The sequence below is a fragment of the Lathamus discolor genome, chromosome 3, assembly GCF_037157495.1.
Source record: "Lathamus discolor isolate bLatDis1 chromosome 3, bLatDis1.hap1, whole genome shotgun sequence".
Lineage (NCBI taxonomy): Eukaryota > Metazoa > Chordata > Aves > Psittaciformes > Psittacidae > Lathamus > Lathamus discolor.
Window position 1 is genome coordinate 122,288,635 of NC_088886.1, and position 26,035 is coordinate 122,314,669.

General features: G+C 40.9%; 1 protein-coding gene across 16 annotated transcripts in view; it reads right to left on the reverse strand.

Moving 5' to 3' along the window:
• Positions 1–26,035, reverse strand: part of KALRN (kalirin RhoGEF kinase) — a 521,871-nt gene that overhangs the window by 278,368 nt on the left and 217,468 nt on the right. For 14 of the 16 annotated variants that reach the window (XM_065671413.1, XM_065671394.1, XM_065671393.1 and 11 more), the window contains 2 exons: positions 9,199–9,321; positions 1,572–1,763 (listed from right to left, as the gene is read on the reverse strand). In XM_065671413.1, the coding sequence (XP_065527485.1) occupies positions 1,572–1,763; positions 9,199–9,321 (315 nt within the window). Of the gene's footprint in view, positions 1–1,571; positions 1,764–1,890; positions 1,952–9,198; positions 9,322–16,643; positions 16,702–26,035 lie in introns of those variants that run through there. The other 2 variants (XM_065671400.1, XM_065671401.1) reach the window with 2 other exon arrangements.

Below are 26,035 nucleotides of genomic sequence, written 5' to 3' on the forward strand. Positions count from 1 at the left end.
AGACCCATCCATACAACTGTGAAGAAAAAAGACCAAAAGCTGAAAGTGACATTAGTGTAACTTTTTTTTTTTAAGTTACAGCTGAGGCAAAATACCTGCTTTGACGGCTCAGAAAGCAGGGGAAAAGAAATACTTCTAGCTTCATAGTCAGTTCAACACAGCTTTCTGTTTCATTGACTTTCATGCTATACAATACGTCAGCAACTCCCCATAAATTGCAAACAAGACTGACACTTCAGAAAAATAGGGGATTGCTCTTTAAAAAAGGGCAAAAAACCCCAAACCCCAAACAAACAAGAATTAATTCATTAATAAACTTTAAACATTCATATTGTGACTACAGACTGTATGGAAGTTCTTTTTTCATTTTTCTTTATGAACATATGATGACTGACAATTATTAACATTAATACAATACCTAAACACTACAGTGCCCTTCATACTCAGTGAAAGTTCTTGTACTGGGCATCATCCTAGTTTATCAGTCCCATCAAAGCCAATGAGTGTGCTTACATGAGTAAGTGCCCAGTAGGGTGAGTGATTGCTCTATGCTATGGCCTGTTGTCGTAGGAAACACAAAACAACGAAAAATCCATTACAATTCTACAGTCAGAAACAAACAATAATGAAAATCTTTACTCTTTGAGCTAAACTTTTCCATACATCTATTCTGAATTGTGAGGCACCGTTTCTGGCTTATTAGTTACAACTACTTCTTAAGTCACCTGAAGTATGGGTCATTTTATGAACATCAAACACACCCACTTAGTAGCTTTGATATTAACTACTTGGAAAAACAACACAACAATACTGAAGAGAGCCTCAAAGCAGTGTTTGTCACTGAAAAATGAATCTAATCAACATATAGTCAAAGTTGAACAATCACTATTAGGTGTACAAAATGCAGAAGTTTTATTAATTGACATACTTTAAATCTTTTGTAGCTATGAAATTATGGAACCATTCTGGTAGTTGCTAAAGACACAAACCAGAATTCCGGGACACGGAAAATTTTCTTGGATGTTCTTAGCTGTCTCTGAAATCTATACTTTGTGAGGTCTAGTGAAGTTTGGGCCTATGGAAAGCACTGCAGGAGTAAGTAGTGGAATGAATTCTGTAAGTTTCATTAACAATAATGTGCTTTGACTCCTAGAAATTGTCTGCTTGTATGGGTCTATGTCATATGTGTGAATATTCCTGTGCACATACCACATATACATGTAAGTGCAGATGCACACTGTTTCTCTGACCACAGTAATCCTGAATTTAACCACAGCATTGATGAAATATTAGGCAACAGAAATAAAGCAGCATGTTACTGCACTAGTGCACTTCAGTCAGTTATCCTCTCTCGTCATCATGGCATAAACATATTTTCTTACCCACTCAGAGAACATATGACAATTTTTTGGAGAGAAGGGTGAGCATTACTACTTGTTTTTGAGACACTGATCCACTAGTAACAAGGCTCTTAACCTCATTGCATATATGGCAAAAGCCACCAGGTTTTAATTGAAGCATCATCATTATCGAAGTAGCAGAGCATTCTGTCACTCACAAAAGCAGCTCACCTGTTCAGCTTTCTGGTGAAAGACAGCAGACATGGCTAAGATGGTGCTGCGCTCATCCAGAGCTGCAGCAAAACTCTTCCACTCTTGATCCAGCTGGCTAGATATTTGTTTGATTTGCTGGGAAGCATAATGGCCTGCCTCAGAAAGCCTTGTTGCAACAGACATGATCCGATTGATGTTGACATAGGCATTCTGAAAATTAAAAAGCACACATAAATAAAGAGAAGGAAGAATTGTGACCACCCTCTGCCTTCATTACACATTACAAACACCATCAGCTGGAGTGAAGCCCAGCAGTTCGACAACAGCAATCAACTACCTGCTTAAATATGCGTGAATAGCAGGCATAACACATCCCTGGGGAATCCTTTTGCACAGCTATGCCATTATCTACCACTGTTATCTCCCCCTCTCCCCTTTAATTTATTTATGTAGAACTAATTTGTCATACTTTAGCTATTTACTCACCTGTTAAGGTCTACTCGTTGCTTATATCTTATTCTTGATACTTCTCTTTCATTACTTTGTATTTCTGGATGCTATATCCATGTATTTGTAAGTGAAATGTTTGCTTTCTGTCTTTTGAGAACCTGACAATCCCTTATAGCCATGTAGTGTCAACAAATGGAAAAGTCTTATAGAATTTAAAAGAGCTCATAAGGATATTCTATAGAAACATAAGAGTTTCCACAGAAATGTCTGTTAAAATTATATTCTTCAGTTAAAATGTTATCTTTTCTGCAGGTTATTTTAAGCTGTTCTCCAGCAGAGATATCATTTAACTACATTCTGAATTTAGAAGGATTCAAAAAGTCTACTTTTTGAAAAAAGGTTCTTTCATATAAGAATTTTCCACAATGGTTTTTATTCAGCCTTAAAATAGTGGAAAGATAGGGTTTTCTCTTCAAGCTGAACTGTGGACAGCAATGTAATTGTATCACAACATCCCCATTCCACACTGGAACCTAAACCTAAAAATAAATAGCCATCATGACAAGGTCTTACGAAGACGGAGCATCAAAGACAGATGATGGCTGTCTTGAAGATATCTGGAATATCATTTGATGCAAACACTTTTCTCTTTGCTCCTTACCAGAGGAAAGGAGCATCCCAGAATTTGAGATGTTTTATTAATGTTGACTCACCACTTTCTTGTCTCACGAAAGTATTTCAAAAGGGCTTTAGGAATTTCAGAGAGTAGAATCTGTAAGATGCTGATGAACAAGGACAGACACAGCCCTGATGATTTTAACAGTATTACTCATGGGCAAATAATAAATCAGAGGTGGAAGTGTTCGTTGGAGCAGGATCTCATCATAGTGAGTGGGAGCACAATGTGGAAAAGTATCTGCCAATCCAAACATGAAACACAACAGAGAACTGCCAAGGCAAGCACAGGTTCAAACTAAGTATGTCAGGCAGAATGTGTCAGGCAAAGTGTGTGGGATAACTACGAAGTACACTCTTCATATCTGTACATGCTAAAGGAAAACAAGATGGGGGCACAGCCCTTAGAGCCACTCTGCTCCCCCTGGTAGAACCATGACTGCAACAGCTGTCACATAGGTAACACAGACCTAAAGCAATATCCAGTCTTCAGTTTTGGGTTTGTTTCCCCACTCCCCCCTCTCCCCTTATTACATATCCTTTTCTTAAAAATGGATTCTGCTCAAAATTGTCAGATTTATTTTAAAGAATCTCATCTTTCCGGTACAATTAGAGAAACTGATCAAAATTATTGTGGGGTTTAAAGTTTGGAACTTTGACCACAACCTGCAATCAAACATTTCTTTGTGTCCCTCTAGGTCAGAAACTAGAACCTAGACTAAATATTTAAGCCTTTCTCCCAGAAAATCTTTCTGACTGAGCCTCAGCCAAGATCATGTGCAACATTTCAGGTCCATTCTTCTGACCTGACAGCAGTGTTGCAGCATCACTACAGTTGTTAAAGCTTGGATGAGCTGTGCCAAATGAAGACCTGAAACTTTGCTGTGTTTGAAGGAAAAGTTGCTGGAGAAGTTTTAATTTCATGTAAATATTTGTTGCTTTCATCTTGCTTTTATTATTCCCCCCCCCCGCAGAATTATCTCAGCCATTGCAACACAATGAGCATGGAGAAAAACAACTTAGTTCCCTACAGCTACAGTGTATAGATGTGTTAAATAGTAGAAAGGTAAAAGTAAGAATAGTTGAAATGCAGCATATGTTCTGTTTTTTAAGTTAAGGAGATTTATATGTTGTTCTGTCTGTTATATTCTTATACAGAGATGAGAATTTTTATGGATGAAATGTCACCTTTGTAGATGAGAATTTCTCAGGGAAGAGTACCAACCCACTGCAGCCAACCCACTAACTCCATAGCTTTTCCAGCAGAAAGCAAGGATTGGCTTGGGAGTTACGTGTTCACACATCCATTCTTACAGCATGAAGTGGAAGTGGCTCAGGAAACAGAGATTCCTGAGCTTCCCCTGTTGCCTTCTGAGGAAAAAATGGATTCAAGTGCAGTATCACACGTGACGTGCTCCTCTGTACAAGTCCATCAGGTAGTGCAGTGGACATACTTCCTACTTCCAATACATGCACACTCTGTACCTCTGCTTTATCTGTCCCACCTCAGTGAAGCAGAGACACTGAAGTGGAGCTTCCACACCTAAGACTGTCCAGTGTCTCTGGGTTGCATCAACAAGGGCATCACCACAGAAATAATAAAGTCATTATCCCACTCAGTGCTTGTCAGGCCACACCTCAAATACTGTGTTCAGTTTTGGTTCCTGCTATACCAAAAAGATGTAGACAGGCTGGAGGGGCTCCAGAGAAGGGACACAAAGATGATCAAAGGACTGGGAAGCCTACTGTATGAAGAAAGGCCGAGAGAGCTGGACTTGTTCAGCCTTGAGAAAAGGCATCTCAGGGGACACCTTATCACCTTGTTCCAGTATTTAAAAGGTGGTTACAAAGAACATGGAGACTCCCTTTTTTACATTGAGTCACATGGAAAAGACAAGCAGGTTCATAGAAAGTCTCACTTTAACTATAACCTAAGGCCTCATCTTTTTTTCTCAAAACTGAGAGGCATCCCCAAAGAGGACTGATCTATGGCTGTATAGGACTCTAACAGGTCAAACAACGAGAAAACAATATATTAATGTCTAGAAGTAAAGTTAAAAGCATTTCAGTTGAAATTCTGTTGTTGTGACACTAGGATACAACCAATTTTTGGCTAATATATATTCTTTATCATTGATAAACCTTTCATTTACGCGTATTAGCAGACTTTCCAAAATTACTTTCCATGTTAGAGGTAATTTTTCACTGACTTTATTTCAACTTTGAAACTTGAGCCATAACCCAGGATTTTTGCCTCCTAAAAATCATTTGACTGGAAAAAAAGGAAAAATTTCCCAACACATACATCAGCATCATGATACACAAGAGTTTCTTCTACAGTTTAGCAAAGACATGTAATGCCTTGCAAGTGCATATACCCCTCTTTGTCCGTCTCTGTCACCTAAACAAGGCCTTGATTCTGATCATCAATATCTATAACACAGGTGTTCCTTCTATTTTAAGCAATCACTGCCAAGGTCCCTAACACTTGGTAGGATAACAGTCCTCAGTCTCAGCAATACACATTGACAGTTGTGGAGTTTCAAATGTGGAACCATTTCCTGCAGGAAAATACACTAATTCAGTCCTGATCATCTAGAGGGCATGCTGCGAGACCTTCTATCTTAATTAAACTCTCCAGCTGTAGCTGGAACAATACTTTCTTCTGATATATGCATAAAAAGAATACCTTACAGGTATTCTCTTCACAAAAGAAAAACAAGCAGTGAGAAGCATTAAATCTACAAGGAATTTGGCTGTGTTCATCTCATTTCCTAGAGAACTAGCTGAGATACTGTGATGGCAAGCAGTGAAGGTGGCCTGCAAAGGAAGGGATTCGCAGATTAACTGAAGGTGAAAGTTGATTATTGAAGAGTTGTTCTTTGAAATAAAATAAAAAATAACCAGCTTGCACTCTGTTACTGTGAGAAACCATCTGTGCAATGAACCTAATGAATAAATCCAAAGCAGAAGGTTTTAAGTGACAAAATAAACTCATGAGATATCTTTAAGACCTTTAAGTTTTTATAAGAAGACCAATTATATGTAGCCTGTTGCAGAATAATATTGGATGGCATTTAAACTCAGCCTACATTCAGAAAAATACTGTTCATACAAGATAAATGTTGGGACTTTTCAATAGACATCATTAGCCTTTACACGATAATTGTAATGTGCTTGAAATTTATTATGACTTTCTTAGGACAACATGCACCTCCATCTAGTGTCAGATAGCTAACTCTGGGACAGCAGGATAGGCAGCAATGCCACCACTGAACACGGCCATTTTTACACACATCCCACAGAAAGTAATAACTCATTCTTTAAGGAGGTTAATGGATCCAGGTGTAAAAAATTCCAAGAAAGAAAATACAAATCATTTCAGCCAGACCAAATGAGACATATACCAAGTATCCAAGTGCAGAACTACAACCAGTATGCTTCGTGTCGTATTGAAACAGGTTTTTTTTCTCTCTAGTGAATTTACTAGATTGAGATTACTTGAAGCATTGGAGCTGAAGATTTGTCTTTGTGCAAAGTATTATTGTTTCAGTATAAACACTGTACAGCTGTGATAAAGACTAACATAATTTATTTTGAAACTGAAGTGAAAACAGGCACTGCCTTGAGTCACAGAAAAAAAAATAATCTCCAAAACCCTATGGTCTTTACTGGAAAGAAAAACAGCCCACTATAGTTTACTACCTCAAATACATGACTTCTCCACATCCCACACTGTTCATTTAGGAAAAAAAAGAATTATTATTGTAAAAAACAGAGTAATAAATTGTTTTCCCAAGAAGAAGCTTTGGTCACAGCATGCCTATAGAGAAGTATAGGAAGGGCATGTGCAAAAGGCATGACCCAATAAACATTTGGAGAGTGTATTTTCTAGAGGAACTGAAGGAAATATTTTAACTATTATTAGTTATGCCTGGCTTAAAGGTAAAAAAGAAATAAAAGTAATAAAAAAATAAAATAGAAACAATCAAAGCAAAACACCTTCGAGATGCAAGATCTGACCCAGTTTCCATTGAAGTTTGTAAGGGTTTTCTCTGTAAAAGATGCAGCCATCCTCAGCTACATGCCCTTCTCTGTATCTTCTCTCAATATTGATTTTAATGTATTAACAAAACAACCCCCAAAAGCCAGTCTTTTTTAGCCTGACTTTGCCCTACTGCTGACAGCAATACCACAGTTCCTTACACAACCTTTGACAACCAAAATCTGTCGAAGAATTTTTTTAAAAAGCTCCTACTGAGAGAGCATATCACAAGAATTGTTTAAAATAGAAATCCAAGCTGAATTAACTTTGCCCGCTTGCTGCATGAATCAGTGTTGATCCAAAACAAAAGGAGGACATCACCCCATCATCATAGGGGATTCTAGGTCTAAAATTCAACTAAAGCCTAAAGAAAAGTAGGATATGAAAAATAACATGCAGAGGTACTGCTCTCTTTGAGTTATATTCCTTTGAGGAGGATTATCTGAGAACATATATACTGTTATTGGCATATTTTTTACATTGTAGGACTCTTACACAGAGTCATATATTTTAGTCCAATCAATTAGAGCAGAACTGAGTACCATCTCTCACTGTATTTATAGGTCGAAAGCTAAAGCTACCAGCATTACTGCCTTTCCAAATAGATCCTCTATGCTAAAGAGATGGAGGAGTCAATCTTTGCAGACTGATTCATGCTGACTATGGGCTTCCATATGTGTGGGTTATACTGGAGACAGCACAAAAAGGGAGGCTCATCACGTGCTGCACTTTCCCCTCAGCCAAAAAGGTCCCTCTGCTGGACAGCTCTATTAGAGAGGAGTTTGACACCACTGAGATGGTGAGATGGCACAGCTACAAGCCACAGTGCAGCCACCGAGAGGTCTCTGTCGCAAGAACTTCTTCCAAGATCTTTGGAAATGTCTCACTTCTTTGCATTCCTCCAATCCCCCCAAAAAGTTCACTTGGGGACAGAGGGAAGAATAATGGAGGAAAAGATTTTTTCCTCTATTAATTAGACCCTCCCTGTCACTCCTTAATTTTCTATTAATAACAATTCTCTCTCTCCAAGTTTAGCTCCCAGTTATTTTAAGAAAATAATACCAGACAGCAACAGAAAAAAGATAAGGGGAGGTCCTCCAGCTTGCCTCTTCTAATAGTGTTTTCTGAAGAATTATGACCAACTTTGCATCTTTCATAAGCCAAATGACTTTAATGCACTAACCTCCAGGACATGCTTATTTGCTTCTCCGAGCAGCAGTGTTATACAGAGGCGGTGCTACGCTGTATTTTGTTGAATGGCATTGTGATGGCAAGATTCAGGTGCCTACAGTCTGTTTTTCAGTGCTCCTCTCAATTATGATCACAATGGATACATTAATAGACATTATAAACATTTCTCATCTTCCACCGTTAAGCAATGCCCTAGTGAACCACAGTGCTCAAGTGAGGAATAACTAGGTTGGTGGAAACACTGTGTGGAATTTAGGTCAGAGAAGTTAATTACTTAGTCTGGAATTGGGCCAGACTACCAGGGTTAACACCTGTAATCTTATGAAAGCAGTGTGCAGTCTTTAGCGACCTCAGGTAGTCAGGGCTTTTTTTTTTACATTTCAGAGTGCTGCTCTCAAGTACCTTGCCCTTTGGTGTCATAGTATGGTGAGGGTCTAGTGACTTACATCACCAACTTAAACATCAACCACCACTTTTGAGGTCTCAGCCCCAGTGCAACTTTAGTCTGACCATGCACAGTATGACAAGGTACACCCATAGGAGTTGGTTTACTCAGGGGAAGCTTTTGTGTAGTTGACAGAGAGCATCCAGAGAGGGGTCATCTCTATACTGTGCAGTTGCAGCAGGGGTATGCAGGCATCTTTCTAACCCAGTGAACTAATTAAAACACCAATACATTCTGTCCTCATTTCTGTGCTGAAAGCAGAGCAGTTTCCAGAACAAACACCTTATACCTGGAAAGAATAAGAAAGTGAGCAAAGGACTTATAAATTATAATGATGCTTTTTTTTTTCTCTTTAAAAACACTAAGGTAAATGAGTTGCATTCAGAAAGACTGACCAATTCACTATGGAAGAAGCCAAAATGCCACTGTGGCCACAACTGACAACTTGAGAGCTGTCTCTTTTTCAAGATTTTGAAAAGTACCTTAGCAGGGTGTTGGGGGAAAAAGCAGGAATTATTAAAGTACCACCTACAGCTCTCATCAATTCCTAGTCAAAGAAATGTCAAAAACTTTTAAAAGTACTGTATTTGCTCTCCAAAGTGTAAACGAGCTCCACAGGACTGTGCTACTATTAAGTCAAGGAAATATGCGTATATGAGTGTCTGGGTGGACAGAGCAACACTTCCAGAAAGAGGGTTGCTGTCACAGCCCAGCCTGACTCTTCTCACTTCACCTCTCACAGGTCCATAGTGATCTCTGAATTGGAGGTGGCCGCATGTGCCAGCCCTCTCCTCACTCATGCGCATAGACCCACTGTTCACATTGTGCCCTCAACTCACCATGGAATTCATGGCAAAGTGATTGTGCTGCGTCTGTAGGTCAAGGGCGTGTTGGTAGCTCACACCAATCTCCGTGTGACTCTGCAGGAACAATTCTTTGTTGTGGCTGATCCAGTCGAACATCTAGAAATATTTGTACAGGACAGAGGAAAAAAGTGTTAGGGATCAAAAAAACAAGAAGAGACAGTGCAGAATGTAAAAACTCAGAGTTTCAAGGCAGATGTATATGCAACATGAACAAAAAAACCCCCTCCTCTATGTTCCTCATAAAAATAAGATGTTGTTGAGCAAAGGAAGCATTCAAGTTATCACCATATGTCATTATTAACAGAATGATAGGTCAGGAAACATAATTCATAAAGCATGCTCCTCAGTAAGCTGATCCCATAGTCTTTTCCTATAAGTAACGGGAATTTCATGTATAGAAAGATGGCAGCAAAGGGACTTAAAAAACAAGGGTTGCTTCACTGACTGAAAACCTAGCTGTTCATAAAGTGCACTTTTCCAGAAATGGACCCAAACTTCTGCAAATATTACTGATGCTATTTTCTCACCCCCCTTTCTTTTTCATTTATATATTAAGTTTCCAAATGTTTCATTCAAGTAGCCAGTTGACCTCCTACACTTACATTTCCTAGATATTTCTAATTCCAAAGCCAGAACCCAGTCTATCTTCCACTTATTTTGTGGATGGAGGAAAAAAAAAAATAAATTATTAATATCCATAAAGAGTACATGTTACAACTTCTTCCACTTCCATATGTATTTCCAAACAAAAGGTGTAGTACAGTGCTTCAGATACAGAAAGAAATATATTCAATAAAGTTGATCAAACTCATCCTTTATTTTGCAGCACGTTAATGTGATATTTCAATCTACAGCACATTCAATCATAAGCAGTCACGACTCAGTTAGAAGATGGTGCGTTTACATTTTGGCTTGTTGCATGTTGTGTTAGAGACTAAATGCATTCAAAGTGAGAAACTTTCATTCTTTACTCCTGCCTACAGCTCTATGGGCATTACATTCTCCAGTTTCTTCTTTTCCACTGACATTCCTGTTACTAAGTCCCTTCAAACCATGTGCCCTCATCTCCATCCCAGCAAGCTGGGTACATTAATAAGGACTCTCTCAGGATAAAAAAAAACAAACCCAACTTTATTCATTATAAGAAAAAAAAACAAAAAAAACCCAAACAAACCAAAAAACTAACTATAGGGGCAGTGGAGGTTAGGTCAGGTCAGCTCCTGGTGTTAGAGAAAGGGTGAAAATGCAGCTTCTAAACTACTACCTTACAGTCAAAGGATCTTTGTTATAACATTTACATGTATTCCAGTCAAGAGCTGTTTTGTTGTTTAGCAATGAATGATAATTTTGGACTTGTGACAGCTGAAGAATCCTCAGAATTCACTGCTCAGGCACTGTATGTTGCTATAGTTTCTCAGGGTCAGTTACCTGTTCCCAGTAGAGACAGTGCTCTTAAAGGCCCTGTGTAGGTCACCTAGGAATCCTTCGATAAACCCAGCATTTCATGCTAAGCGCTCAATTCAGCATGGGAATGCACTGCTTTGTGCAGGGGATTTGCAGAAATAGCACTGAGTATCCTGTTCATTGAAAAGCAAATAAACACTGCAAGTGCTCCAATGTCACCAGACACACTACACTGACCTAGTCCCAAAAAAATCTGTCACTTACATCTGACTTCTTAATCTTTTATTTATGAAAATACGCTTACAACTACAGAGCCTACAGTAGCTTGTATGTTGTGTTGATGAATAGTCTCAAAGGCTAAATTTTGTTCAAGTTACAATGATGCAAGCCCAAAGTAGTATCATTGACACAGCTACTTTCTATTTGTACCCATAGAGGTGACCAAGATCACCATTTCTTCCAAAAGTACAAATAAAAAGATTTTGCAAGGATGAGAGGTTTCAAATATTACTGACAATTAAGCAGAATGAAGCAATATACTATAACCTGAAGAGACACCTAAAGCTTTCTCACTGGATCTCCTTTTCTCATTTTATTAAGATTTAATAAGCAGCATTAGCATTAGATAATTTGCCACAGTTGTGGGCTTAAAAAACAAAAAAGATATAAAGCCAATAAGGAAAGAAAAATTCCATAACAGCAAAGTTCATGTCCCAACAACAAGCTTTTAACATCTCTGCTGAGAAGCCAACACAGATTTCTTGTAAGTAGATACATGTTGTGAACATTTTTTAATGCTTTAAACAATGTAAAGACATTCAAGAGAAGAAAATTGGCAGCAATCCACTAAAAATAAACAGTAAATCTAATATTTTATGCTCAGCAAAGCCAAATCAGGAACTTTTTAAGACAAGTAATTTAAAGAAGTAATCTATTATTCTGTGGATAGGGAACGTTTCCTCCATCTAATCTATACATATATGACTGGATGAGAACCTAGGTTAAGTTAAACCATGCATCTGCCTTTTAAAATACAGTAATAAGCTATCAAAGAAAGAAAGAAAACAGGACATTTAAGAGATGATTAGCCTTTTTGTCTTCTTTAATAAATTGAAATATACAATAGCAGTTGAAGGAATGACCTTCAAGAATTTTGAGGAATACTTAACAGACCTCAATGATGAGATCAGTACCACCTTCCAAAACAATGTTTTTAAAACTTCTATTAATAGACAACAGCAGATTTTAGAAGAGATTCGATTTCAGTTTAGTCTTTAAATCTCTCTATGATAACTCTTCATAAAAAAATACATTGGTTTTAGCTGGCCTATACCTGTAGCAAATTATCATTATGGTCTGAAGTCTCTCCCTGATGCTCTCAAGTCTCACTTGAATGCCTACAGAATGAAGAGGTTTGAGTTTCGTGTGGTTTGGAGCAGGGAGAAAATAAAGCAAGATGCCTAGGACTGAGTGCAGTCAAAAGATGCAGATTCACTATGGTCTGAAGTAGGGTTAATCATGCACTTTGCTCTATAAAAACTTTCATTGCTCTAATCTTAATGAATAATAGGAAGTATTTATAATCGCTCATTTCACACAGTGACCAGAGCTCGGCAAGACGGCAGACCCATCTACTTTAAGCAATGCGTTACTATATCTGAGATCACAAAGTCATAGAATGATTTCCAAACTGAAAAGGTCCTTAGAGATCACCTAGCTCCAGCACTCCTGCCACAGGCAGGGACACTTTCAACTAGATGAGGTTGAAATCCAACCCGGTCTTGAACACTGCCAGGGATGGGGCATACTCAAATAAGTTCCAGATGAACTGGTACTTCTGCATGGTGCAGTCCAGTGCTGTGTGGAATATTAACTGACCCTCAAAATAGCACAGTACCACTTGGATTTGCCTACATGGCTCGTTTCCACAGCTGGTTCCGTCAGAGGCTGCTCAAGCATTTCTGTTTAATGCTTACTTAACTATAGATATTTTCCCCACGCACCAGAAGAGAGTATTGGATTTTCTCTACTGCACAGGTCTGGAATCATAGAAAACCTTGTATTTTCACCCTCCTAATCAAGGATGCATGAAAACAGTATCTCACAGTCCCACAGATCATGAGATTTGCTCAACAGTCATGGGATTTAAATAAATACATACAAGCAAGTTCCTATTTGCTTTTGAGATCTACTGGATTGTGTTTTCAAACTTTTTCCTTTGACCGCAAAGTCTAAAGCAGACTGACACAACTGTCTCATAATAAGATGACTGGAAGTTGAGGCTCTGAAAATACCAGATGGTGGATGAGGCTATGAGTATGCACTGTGTGGCCAGAGGTTTCAATACGAAGGTCTGTGAACATTGTCTGGCCTGACCTATATTACTAGTAATATTTCCTGAAAGCTTTCAAGTTTGTTTTCCACATGAGAAATGCTGATGCTTCCTGTGTTCCTGAAGTGTGTTGCCCAGCTGGCTTAATTAAAGCACACCATTAAGGACGTGAGCATGGCAATAACCCAACAACAATTGCTATTTTACTAAATCCTGTGAGGGCCTCCGCAGTTTCAAGGAGCTAACTTGGGCTCCTGGAAAAAATGCTTAACATCACTGACAGGGAAACTAACTTATCAAAAGGAATGAGTTTTTAATATAGTAAATATCAGACTCTGGAGAATGTGCACTATGAGATCAGCTTAAACCAGATACAGTGTCTCAGCTGAGATTTTCCGTGTCATTATAACATTGCTATATAGCACTGTATGAATTTATTTTGTACCATTCATGAAAAAGACTGCCCCCACACCCAGCCTAGTGATTATCATAAAATTAATGGACCTTTAATTGTTTCTTTGACTTATTTCTTTGCTGGAGTCATGCTGACTGCCAAAGAGTTAATTCTCTTAAGTCTGCTAATCATTCCTGCAGTCACGAATTCACACTAAACTGGAGTGCAGAATAACTAAGACTGGATATTACAGTACTTAAAACACATGAACTGACTGTCCTCAGTGTCTCCCAGACTGGCATTTCTCCACGTTGCTGTAGATAAACTGGAGACCAATTAAGTAATTTAAGAGTTTTCCAGTGGCTAAGTAGCTGGGGAAAGGGGTTAAACATACTTAAAACAGAAGATAAACTTTTAATGCTATTATCTCTTGTAGTCCCCCTTTCTAACAAAACATAAAGGACAGTGGATGCATATGCTGAAAAATGTTAAGTACTACATTTAATTAAGAAAATTAGTCTCTTATGAAAGAGTCAGAAGAACTAAGAATGATCTAAAGAGTCTCTGCCCAATGCTTTGCTAAAGCATCTACCCTAACGACATTAACAATCATGCATGTGCCAGTAATTATTACACATGTTGTCTCGAAGCCACTTGAGAGTTAGGGCATCAGATCATATCCCAAATACCAGTTGTGCTGGCAATGAGTTCTTAATCTCTTGTATTGTCAGCATAGATGATGAGTTACTAGAAAATCTAGGTTAAGTGTTAGACCATACAGCAGGTCTCAAGCTGGTCATGAGTAAGTCCTAAGGAGGAAGAATGTGAGTCCATACTTTCCCTGGATTTGTAACATCTGGCACGCTAGTGAGCACAAGGAAAGAACAGCTGTTTGACAACAGAGAAGAAACACACGGATATGGAACAGCATGTATGCAGGCTGTGTGCAGTCCAGCCCCACCTCAGATAAAATGAGATTTATAACATCGTTTCAAATAACCTCTGCTCTCCAGCTTTTATCAGAGCTCACTGAGGAGCATTAGTACTGGATTCTGAAACAGTGGTGGAGAGCACCACAGGATGATGTTCCCATCACAAAGCTGGCAGTACACCCTATACCAAGCAATACTGATGAGAAGATTTCAGCCTTCATGGGTTTGGCAGCTAGTGAACTGAATATATTCATTAATGAAATTGTTTATACATGCTAAAAATAATAAATCTCAAAACTAGCTAATACTATATTAGGACTGAAATTAATTATGAACCTGCTTGTAATAAATCATCTTTTCTGTAAGTTCTGAGCCATAAATATCAAACTCATATGGGTAAGGTCAGAATGATAACCATTTTAACCACACAGTCTTGAAGAACAACATAGGATACATATCAAGAAAACAGTCCCAAAGAGACATTCGGGTCAAGTCCAGTCACTGCTTTTGGCAGCTAACCACAGTATAAAATTTCCTTCCATAAAGGGACAAAGCTCCACCTGAAAACAAGTGCCACAACTCAGCTGTTCCTATGAGAAGCAGTTCCAGAAACTTTCTACTCCTGTTGAGGAAAACTTCATATACTCTCTGACCTAAACCAGATTTATAGCCAGTTTATACACATTTGCTTTTAGGTCAACACTGTCCCTGAAGTTGGAAAAGTTTTCCTCCCAGGTATTTAAACCTTTCCAGTGTGGTCAGGGAGGGTTCATTGTCCCCCTAAACTAGAGAGACATCGATTTTATACATGGACCACTTGGTGGATAAAGAATTGGCTGTATGGCCACATGCAAAGAGTTGTGCTCAACGGCTCAATGTGCAGCTGGAGACCAGTAACGAGTGGTGTCCCTCAGGGATCGGTGTTGGGACCGGTCTTGTTCAGCATCTTTGTTGCTGACACGGACAGTGGGATTGAGTGCGCCCTCAGCAAGTTTGCCGATGACACCAAGCTGTGTGGTTCGGCTGATACACTGGAGGGAAGGGATGCCATCCAGAGGGACCCTGACACACTTGTGAGGTGGGCTGATGCCAACCTTATGAAGTTCAACCATGACAAGGTCCTGCACCTGGGTCAGGGCAATGCCAGGCACAGCTACAGGTTGGGCAGAGAAGAGATTCAGAGCAGCCCTGCGGAGAAGGACTTGGGGGTGTTGGTCGATGAGAAAATGAACATGAGCCGGCTTCAGTGTGCGCTCGCAGCCCAGAAAGCCAACCGTATCCTGGGCTGCATCAAAAGGAGCGTGACCAGCAGGTCGAAGGAGGTGATCCTGCCCCTCTACTCTGCTCTCGTGAGACTTCACCTGGAGTATTGTGTGCAGTTCTGGTGTCCTCAACATAAAGAGGACATGGAACTGTTGGAACAAATCAGAGGAGGGCCACGAGGATGATCAGGGGACTGGAGCACCTCCCGTGTGAAGATAGGCTGAGAAAATTGGGGCTGTTCAGCCTGGAGAAGAGAAGGCTGCGTGGAGACCTCATAGCAGCCTTCCAGTATCTGAAGGGGGCCTATAGGGATGCTGGGGAGGGACTCTTCAGTAGGGACTGTAGTGATAGGACAAGGGGAACGGGTTAAAACTTAAACAGGGGAAGTTTAGATTGGATATAAGGAGGAAGTTCTTTACTGTGAGGGTGGTGAGGCACTGGAATGGGTTGCCCAGGGAGGTTGTGAATGCTCCATCCCTGGCAGTGTTCAAGGCCAGGCTAGATGGAGACTTGGGTGAGATGCTTTAGAGTGAGGTGTCCCTGCCCATGGCAGAGATTTGGAACGAGATGGTATTAAGGTCCTTTCCAACCCTAACTATTCTATGATTCTACTGTAATACACTCAGAACAGTACCTGCCAGAGTCCCTCTCTTGAGGTTTACTAAGTTTCCAGCTGCAAGGTCTATTCCTATCTCATTGAGCGCAACTATTCAAAACAACTCAAAGATAAATTAAGCCATTTTCCTTAAATCTCTTGCAGTTGAACTTACCAGTATTTGAACAAAAAAAAAAAAAAAAAAACCCAAAAACCATCCCAAAAGGAAAAGAACACTATGCAACAGACTTGTGGTACATACACAGTATTTACTGATATGTAAGGGTCTCACCCTGGAAAGATTTGCATGTGAGCTACATTTATAAAGGGCAATCAATCAAGAAAGTCCCCTTGTACCTCCAGATGAGAGTCATAACTACAGTTTAGTTGGAACCAGCCATATCTAGGTCACCTGTGCATCTGGAAAAGGCCAACAGAAGAGCAACATCTCCACAAAGCAACACATGAAAAGAGCCAGCAGTCTGAAGACTCATTTACCTGGAATATGGAAAAATCCCTCCACTCAGGCTTGTGAGCTAAGTCCACCAAAACAGAGGGCTGGAGCTGGCTGTTCAGGCTAGCTGCTCCCTATGGGATAAAGGGCCAGAAACAAAGGCCCAACAGGCAAGACAGGGGCCTCATTAGTCAGAGCCTGTACCACAGCCCCTGAGGTCTGACAGCAAACAGGTTTAATCAAGAGACCATCAGCAAGTTGTGGGTGACAAGACATGTCCAAGATTACACTATGAAGTCAATCAGCTGGTCAGCATCAGGTCCAGTGCACATAACTAGGCTCAGACATAACCCCATGATCACAGCACAGGTCCAGGGCAGGTCCCAGGTAATGCATGAAAATCAGCCAATGGATCAGTGTCCAACTCATCAGAGCCCATAGCTCGGGCAGCACTGTAGCAAGCCTGGAGGCTGACCTACATAGCTGAGCTGGAACAGGGCTCCTGGCCCATGAGCGGGGATGGGAAAGCTGCAGGTGAAGCTGGTCAGGGTCATGAGCACCCATCAGGGCCTGACACTGGGTTAGCTACATGAAGGGTCACTAGGAAAAAGGCTGTTCTTGACAGGAGAATACTGGTCCCAGGATAAATTTTGGACTTAAAGAAAACTTTGATAGCACATTTCATTTTTGTCATGAATCATAAAATTTGATGAAAACTGCTTCAACAGAAAAAAATCCCAATTGGCTGTAATTCCTATCACCACTCTACACCGCTCTATAAATACAGTCTTAATTAAATCAAAGTACTTGTAGGTTTAAAATAGAACTCAGTGTACATCTAAATGATCTGCTAAGCCAGAGCTTAAATACAAAGTTGTGTTTGGTTTTGTGTTTGTCTCTTGTTTACAGACAATGACGGACAAGGCGATACTTCTGCCAGATCTTTCCCTTTCACATGTGCTCGGCACGGTCTACAGCCAGGATATACTGGTGTCGTTCCAATGAGGCCAATTTACACCAGCTGAAGGTTCAGACCCACAGCTGTATTTGCGTAACCTCAATGCTGCATGAACACAGATTTTCCATTATAAATATCTGTGTATATGATTCATAGAGTACAGTAAGTTTAAGCTACAGTACATTAAATTATTCCAGACAATGGGCCCAACTGTCAACCCGCTAGAAAATTAGCTAGATGTGTGATGTGACAAATGGCTTTGTATTAATATCAGAGCACCCTTTCCAACATCCTCATGCTGAATGTTCCTACTAAATGCCAGAGTAAGAGATCTGTGGTTTTCTTCCTGACAGACATCAAGCCACAGCCACGCACGAAGTAAGGCATGTGATTTCTATAATGCTGAACAGAGAAGCAATAATTTTATTGTTGAAAGTGGGAGAAAATTGCAGATCCTGAACACATAAATATGACTAATGATACCTGGGCGTATTTTATGCATCTGCATTTTTTGCTTGCTTTTTGAAATATTGTACCTTTCCACCAAATGTGACAACAAACACTCAGGTGTTCATGGACAAGATTTTCTGTTCCTTAAAATGGAAATGGCCTTTCCTGGGCACAGATCATCTACAGAGAACTGCTTGCTGTCCAAGTGCAAATCAATTAATCGGCTGGATAGGGAAGGTAATACTAAAAGAGATAAATAGACAACAGTCTCACAAATAGAAAAAATAGTGTAAATTATGAAAAGACCAGAATGGGTTACCAAATGAGGGGTCTTCCTTTCAGTGTGCAGAATCTGAGACAGATATAACTTCAGTCAGTTGAAAATGCTGTTTGAGTTTGGTGATCATTACAGACCCTGGTTCTATTCCTAGCCTAATGTGTGACATTCCTGTGACTCCAAATAGCTGCCATTAAAAACAAAACAGCCAGACAGATGTTTTCTGCTTTGTATCAGAAGCATGGTGTTTCCCCTACCAGAATCACCCGTGTTCGAGGCGCAGAGACACAGCTCTGTTGTAATTATAGCTTTAAACTCCTGATATGTCATGACACTTTGGGGCCAGAGCTGGGATCTCTGCACAGATGGAAAACCGAGGGTATCAGCTCTCTGCTGGATTTTGGGGTGTCCAATACCACACACCCCTGTGTCCTGGTTCTTTCCTCATCCCATGAATCAACATGTTCAATGTTTTCCCTTAATGTTGGCAATCGTGGGAAGCTAGGAGGGCGGACAGTGTCTCCTGTCTCCACCTGGTGACAGATGCTCCACAGGTGGCACTGGACCTCACCGTTTCCTTAGCAGCACCCCTGCTTTCTATGGCACCCCCTCAGTGAACAGTCTTGTTGGTAAAAACCGCAACATCCAACTCACCCCTCACAGGGACTTCTGGTTCCCCAGGGCTTAAAGGATTGTAAGAGCTGACTTGGCTGGGTGTAGGGGTGATTGTGCATCCCCCCTGTGCAACGGGCACAACTGATGGGTTGTGCAGCAGTGGGGCAGCCATCCCAAACTTGTCCCAGCTCTGGCACTGAGGGGACCCCACACACTAGAGCCTGGTCATGGCACCAAAACATCTGTCAGCCAGAGAAGCGCCTGGATACAAGGTGCTGGGGAAAGAACATGGTGCTGCTGAGGGCTGGAGACACTCTGTGGGGTCCTCCATGGCAAAGGGGCAGGGACACCCCCACAAGAGATGAAAAGTGGCTCATGCTGGAACAGCTGTAACAGCAGTAGAGACTCATTATCCTTGACACCCCCCACTGCCTTTCACCCTACCAGATGAGTTTTGATAGACTGGGTATCAGCCATGACAAAAATCAGGGAAATACATTCTGTGAAGAATAGTTGTTTATGGCAATGTGTCCTACTTTTCCCTCTGAACACCCAAATTGAGATCAGAAATTTGTGTTGATTAGCAATAAATTGAGCAAAATTCCTCAGCTTGAGACTGGGGTTTTTTTTTGCAACCCTTTTCAGCACTGTGTAGGATGTAAGGCATCCAGGATTCCAATGCCAAGTAATATGGAATCATAGAATCATAGAATCATAGAATAGTTAGGGTTGGAAAGGACCTCAAGATCATCTAGTTCCAACCCCCCTGCCATGGGCAGGGACACCTCACACTAAACCATCCCACACAAGGCTTCATCTAGCCTGGCCTTGAACACTGCCACGGATGGAGCACTCACAACCTCCCTGGGCAACCCATTCCAGTGTCTCACCACCCTAACAGGAAAGAATTTCCTCCTTATATCCAATCTAAACTTCCCCTGTTTAAGTTTTAACCCGTTACCCCTTGTCCTGTCACTACAGTCCCTAATGAAGAGTCCCTCCCCAGCATCCCTATAGGCCCCCTTCAGATACTGGAAGGCTGCTATGAGGTCTCCATGCAGCCTTCTCTTCTCCAGGCTGAACAGCCCCAACTTCCTCAGCCTGTCTTCATACGGGAGGTGCTCCAGTCCCCTGAAGGAAGGGGAAGGCCTTTGCAACACAAGAAGGTTCAGGAAAACATTTCTTAATTAGTTTATATAATGTTCATGATATGTAAAAAGAAAAGACGGGTGACCCAGTTTAAAATGACACTGATACTCCTGGAAATGATCCACAGACCCTGCTCCCTGTTTTACCTCTTAAACCATCACCGGCTCGTGAGGAGGCAGCCTCTTAACTGCACACCCACCCTTACGTGTTTCCCTATAAATAGATATGAAGGTTAATTTAAGATACACTTTTAAGACTCCAAGACAAGTGTAGGCCAGGCCAGGAAGACATTCATTTAGAAGTAATCGCATAGCCACATTTGAAACATGCTGCACAGCAAGTCTGTGAACCTCATGCACAGTTTAATTACTTTATTTCCTGACAGCTAGGCTCTTATCACCTAACCTTCCTGAGGATCAAAGCAAAAAATAAATTAAAAAAAAAAAAAAAAGCAGCTTTCTTTTCTTTTTCTGTACGTGTGGGCCTCTTTCTTCTTTTTTTCTAGACGTGTGGGCTTTGTTGTCCATTACAGCCTTAAGGTCTTCTTGTCTTCATTAGTTAAAGCAGAACTTCCCCTTTATCATATGCTATATTAATTCTTAAAAATGTGTTTTAAGCCTGTATTCAGATGCCAGAACACCTTCTTTTGCCGTACTGATCCAGGGAGCATTCCTGTGCCTCCCAGCGGTGCCAAGTTGAAGAACCTGAAACAGCCTCAAAATGCTCCCTATCAAAATTGGCAAGCAAAATAAGGAGGAAATTTGTGCAAATACAAAAATATTCCATCAGAACATACTGCCTTCAATTATTTTTGGACCCATTCTAATGTTCATGGAGGAAGCAAGAGGAACAGTAACTGTGTATCCAGTGTCGGCAGCAGGAAACTACAAATAGCACAGCACACCATGTTCCAGTTTCAGCAGTAACAGGCTTCAGAGCAGTTTCCTTACAGTCAGGAGTGGACGGACTGTGAGACAACTGCTGCCAGAGTCTGGAAACATAAAGCAGGAACCACGCCATCACTCACATAATGTTCTGCCCTCTTGCACTGAAAGGTCACAAGCGTGTTGCATGAACCCATGCAAATAGGACAGAAAGTGGCCCCAGACCGCTGTAACTATGCTATAGGGCACACTTAGCACAAAGGAAATGCGCAAGTCTTCCTCATTCCTAGCTGTAGCAGTGGACTGAGGCATTGTTATTGTTTTTTATATTCCCATCAAACAGATCAGGTTCAACTCCAAGGGCTGTGGAGGCAATATATTTAACTGCCTAAATAAAGGGAAAAAAAAAAAAAAAAAAGCAGATTGGCAGCACAGGGCAGAATGTATGATAAAGAAAGATGGAAACCACCGAGATACCTATTTAACACATCAGATCGGGACTCCCACTGCAGGACGGGCTTCCCGTGTGACAGAAGGCAGAGAAGTTAACCCCTGTGGCTTTTAATTCCCAATTTTTAGCTTTGAACTTTGTATCCTTTGTACTCTTGTTTTACTGCTCCAAAGCAAATCCAGCTCAGCGGCAGTTATCTCTGGCAGATAACTGTCCTTCCTGAGGGACAGCTGTCCACATCTGAAAAATCAGCACCACAAATGCCTTCGAAAGAGTCTTACATGTTTTGCTTGTGGAGTCTGAACTCCTGTCATAGAAGAGTTACAGGAGGAAGTTTGTACCCTCAGAGCTGTCAAACCAGCAACAGATTCATTACAGTGGAAACAGAAATGTCAATGGTAGGCTTCAAAAGGAGTCCTGCCCCCTCCTCCACAGGGAAAGAAATGATGTTTGCAATAAGGTAGGTGACATTCACTGCTAGAGTATCATCCACCAGGGAGAGGATTCTGATATATATTTATCCAGTTCCCTGTACTGCTCTGATCAGCAGGCAAGGCAATCCCACAGTTCCTCAAACCAGATGGCAAAACTGGGTTTGTAGCCGCTTTCAGTTGTAGGGGCAGCATAAAGCAGTTGGTGCGTACTTGTTAATCTGTCCTGTTGTTATTAGATTTGTCCCCAAGCTTTCTACTGGTAGATGGAAAGGCAGAAAAGCGAATGTTCACGAAGCTATTGGTACACAGGGGAAGACTCCCTGTGGCCTTGACTGATAGGTAAGAAAGTAGCAGGATACGAGCTTGATACTGTAAAAGCTTCAAGCTCCTTTGGAAAATAATAATCATATTATCAGTAATAATGAAGCTATTTTTGATTTTACAATCCAATTAGTAGAATTGAGCTCTGTTCGTGCTTTGAGTTAAAAAACTTTATAATGATCTCCTGGTCTTGCAAAAATCTGTTCTTTCCTATAGATACCACGAACAGGTTCTTAGTAAGTGTGACCAGCAGTGGTCAAAGTAATGAACAGTTCTCCCAGAGCACCCCATGATTTCCTCCCACTCTGACAACTCTTCACTTTAGATTGGGGGACACCAAATTGTGGACAGCATTAGCAACTGTCATATTAAACAGAGTGTATGTCAGATAGCTGCATCTTTAATTAAAAGCTATTGCAAAGACTGTGAGTCCCAGTACGCAGGGAGAGATATAGGCTAATGCATGATTCATTTTCCTGTTAGAGATGAAGGGTTTTGTACACCCTTTACCCTTACAGATGCTGAAGAGGATTTATCCCACTGTTTACCAAGAATTCTTTTGTGTCCATGACTAGGTGAGGGGGATTGCAGATTTGACTCTGTTTAGTTGCCATTCTCAGAGCCTTCCAAAGTGGAAGGTGCTGATCCCACTCTGAAGTCTCTTTAGCATGACATCTATGCTTACAGCACCACAAGGAACTATCAACTCACACTGGATGCACAACTACCCTCTGCTCTTGTTCTATCTTTTCTGCCTCTTGCCAAACTTTGCTCTTCTATTTATTAAAAAAAAAAAAAAAAAAAGAAAGAAAAAAAAGAGAGAGAAAGAAAGAAAAAAGAAGAAGAAAGAAAGTAGTCTGAGATCAGGTAAACCCAGTGGTTTGGAGAAACCACGAGCCTAATCCCTGGTCTGCTACTACCAAGCTTCAGAAAAAAAAAATCAGTAAAGATGCATTCAGAGCATCACACTGTTTATCCAGCTGCATTAGAACACCTCACAATGGTTTATCCAAGACAGAGAGCACTGTTGTGCTTCAAGACAAAGCAGGAGCTGTACTCAGTAGCAAGAGTTCAATTATTTTCTTTTAATGAAAAAGAAAGAGAAACATGATTGAGAACACATTTGAATAAACACTGAAAATTAACTGAAAACTACTGTTACAATAGTTATTGCTACATGCTTTCAATTCTCACTTGCTTTATTAGAACCTCTTTTGTTCTAAGATGTGTCAAGTAATTAAATAGATGTGATTAGAGCTTGCACAGGTTCATTGGGGGAAATACACAGATTTTTAAAAAATGGATATAGTTTCTCCCTTTGATATGAATTTCCGATGTTGATCCTTTGTCCTTAATTGATGCTATTAGAAAGGTCTTCCACAAAGCACCCTAAGTGAAGCAGAATATTCCCAGTACTATACTAAAGCAACCCAAATCCTGCGCGGATACACAGTATGCAGTAGGAATGTTTCCAAACCCTTACATCTCCATGGGGATTTTCAACTGCAAATCTGCATTTCTTTGCTGGAAACAGACAATACCAAATCCAGATTCAGTACCCTAATGGGCTAGCTGCCATGTGAACATGCACTTAACTATTGTTTATCTAATTTTGTAAGATATTTCCTGTCAATTCAACAATTTAGGGACCTACTTTCTGTGTTTGGCCTGGTATTAGAAATTCTGTGTCAGAGCAAGAACTTCATGTTGAACACAGGGCTTGTTCTCTCTGTTGTTTTAGTTTCAGAGTGGGTAGAAAGGATGGAATAAGGTGATGATCTCCTACTCACATGGCAGATTATTTGGACTGGTAGCTGACTTCCCAGCATTGGCTTCCCAAGTCTTATTTTATCAATGGGGAAGAACAGACATCAAGTGAGAATCTCTGTACCAAAGAAGGCACCATATGTTAAGAGTAACTTCAGATGATAAAAGAAAGCATTTTTTCACTGGCAGTATGAGAAAGTAGACACCAGATACGGAAAAAAAAGTTTCAGGAGAGAACAGACACTCTATGCTCTGTGCAAGAGTCTTTATGTGTGAGAAAAGACAGAGAAAAATATGCTAAAGCAACTTAAAATACTCTTTTTGCTCTTGAGCAATGTCTATCCCAGATCTATAAATACAGAGATATGTCTATTTCTTCTATAGCTTAAAAATAAGGTCCAATTGTGTCAGCAACTTTTTCAAAGCTTGTTTTTCTTATATTAGGACTATTGCAAGCTCTGGCAAATCAGGCTGCCCATAATGTTGCAAATGTGTACTGACATAACTAGAATACTGTGGGGGGACACCAGCACAAACAGCTGGAAATAAAGTCCCGTTTCTGTAAGTGGGTGGCAAAGTTGCTAACCTTGTCATCAGTAAGGCTGGAGCCACAGACAGTAGCTAGAGAGGGTAGATGCAAGGGTAACAAGTATCCTGGGCTGCATCAAAAGGAGCGTGACCAGCTGGTTGAAAGAGGTGAGCCTGCCCCTCTACTCTGCTCTTGTGAGACCTCACCTGGAGTATTGTGTGCAGTTCTGGTGTCCTCAACATAAAAAGGACATGGAACTGCTGGAACAAGTCCAGAGGAGGGCCATGAGGGTGATCAGGGGACTGGAGCACCTCCCGTATGAAGATAGGCTGAGAAAGTTGGGACTGTTCAGCCTGGAGAAGAGAAGGCTGCGTGGAGACCTCATAGCAGCCTTCCAGTATCTGAAGGGGGCCTATAGGAATGCTGGGGAGGGACTCTTCGTCAGGGACTGTAGTGACAGGACAAGGGGTAATGGGTTAAAACTTAAACAGGGGAAGTTTAGATCGGATATAAGGAGGAAATTCTTTCCTGTCAGGGTGGTGAGGCACTGGAATGGGTTGCCCAGGGAGGTTGTGAGTGCTCCATCTGTGGCAGTGTTCAAGGCCAGGTTGGATGAAGCCTTGGGTGGGATGGTTTAGTGTGAGGTGTCCCTGCCTATGGCAGGGGGGTTGGAACTAGATGATCTTGAGGTCCTTTCCAACCCTAACTATTCTATGATTCTACGAGTCTATAATTCTATGTACAGCTTCTGGATGTAGGGCTCCAACAGCTATGGCTCACTGAATACTTTCAGTGGGAACTCTTACAATAGGCATGAGTCTTCCACTGTTGTCAGTAGAAGCTGAGACTCTCCCTGCTTTACAGGACCAGGCCTCTGTCTTTTTAGTAGAAAATTCAAGGGGACCTCAAGCACCAAAATGCGATCAGGTCAGGGGATGCAGCTAAAATTAGCCTGAAATTGAATTGTTTCACCCAGTGAAGACAGAAGTAGCTTTGGGCTGAAACAGGTAGGTACCAAAAGCAAATTGAGCCCTTGTGACCTCTGACAACTGTTTTTCTAGGACTATGGATAAGGGATTTCATTCGTGCTTAGCTTGATCACTCTGCTTGATCACTCCTAGCTTGATCACTCTTAGCTTGATCACTCTTCTTGATCACTCTTGATCACTCTTCTCATAAAGCTCTCTGCAAACACATGCATGTTCACAAACACAGCCCCCAGTTCAGTGCCTTTCCCAGTCAGTATCTGTACCCCAAGGCCTCTGTCCTTTATCTGCACAGACATTTGGAATGGGCTAAGGATGAAAGCAACATGCTTAAATGAGCCTCCCTTAGATACTAAGTTAAATGCCTCTGCAGAAGACACTAAGCTCATTGACTCCTTTTATTGTGGAAGTCTTAGGGAGCTTACCTCAGGTCTAACAACACTCCCTGTGTTCAAAACCTCCAGGAAAGCTCCTTACTGTGATGCTCACTTACTGTGCTGTTGTGATATTCATAGTGTTAAGTACTTAGATGGAAAATCCAGGGCATGCTGAGTTCCGTACACCAATGAGGGGTCCATGTAACTTAAATGAAATCTAAATCCGATGCAAAAATCC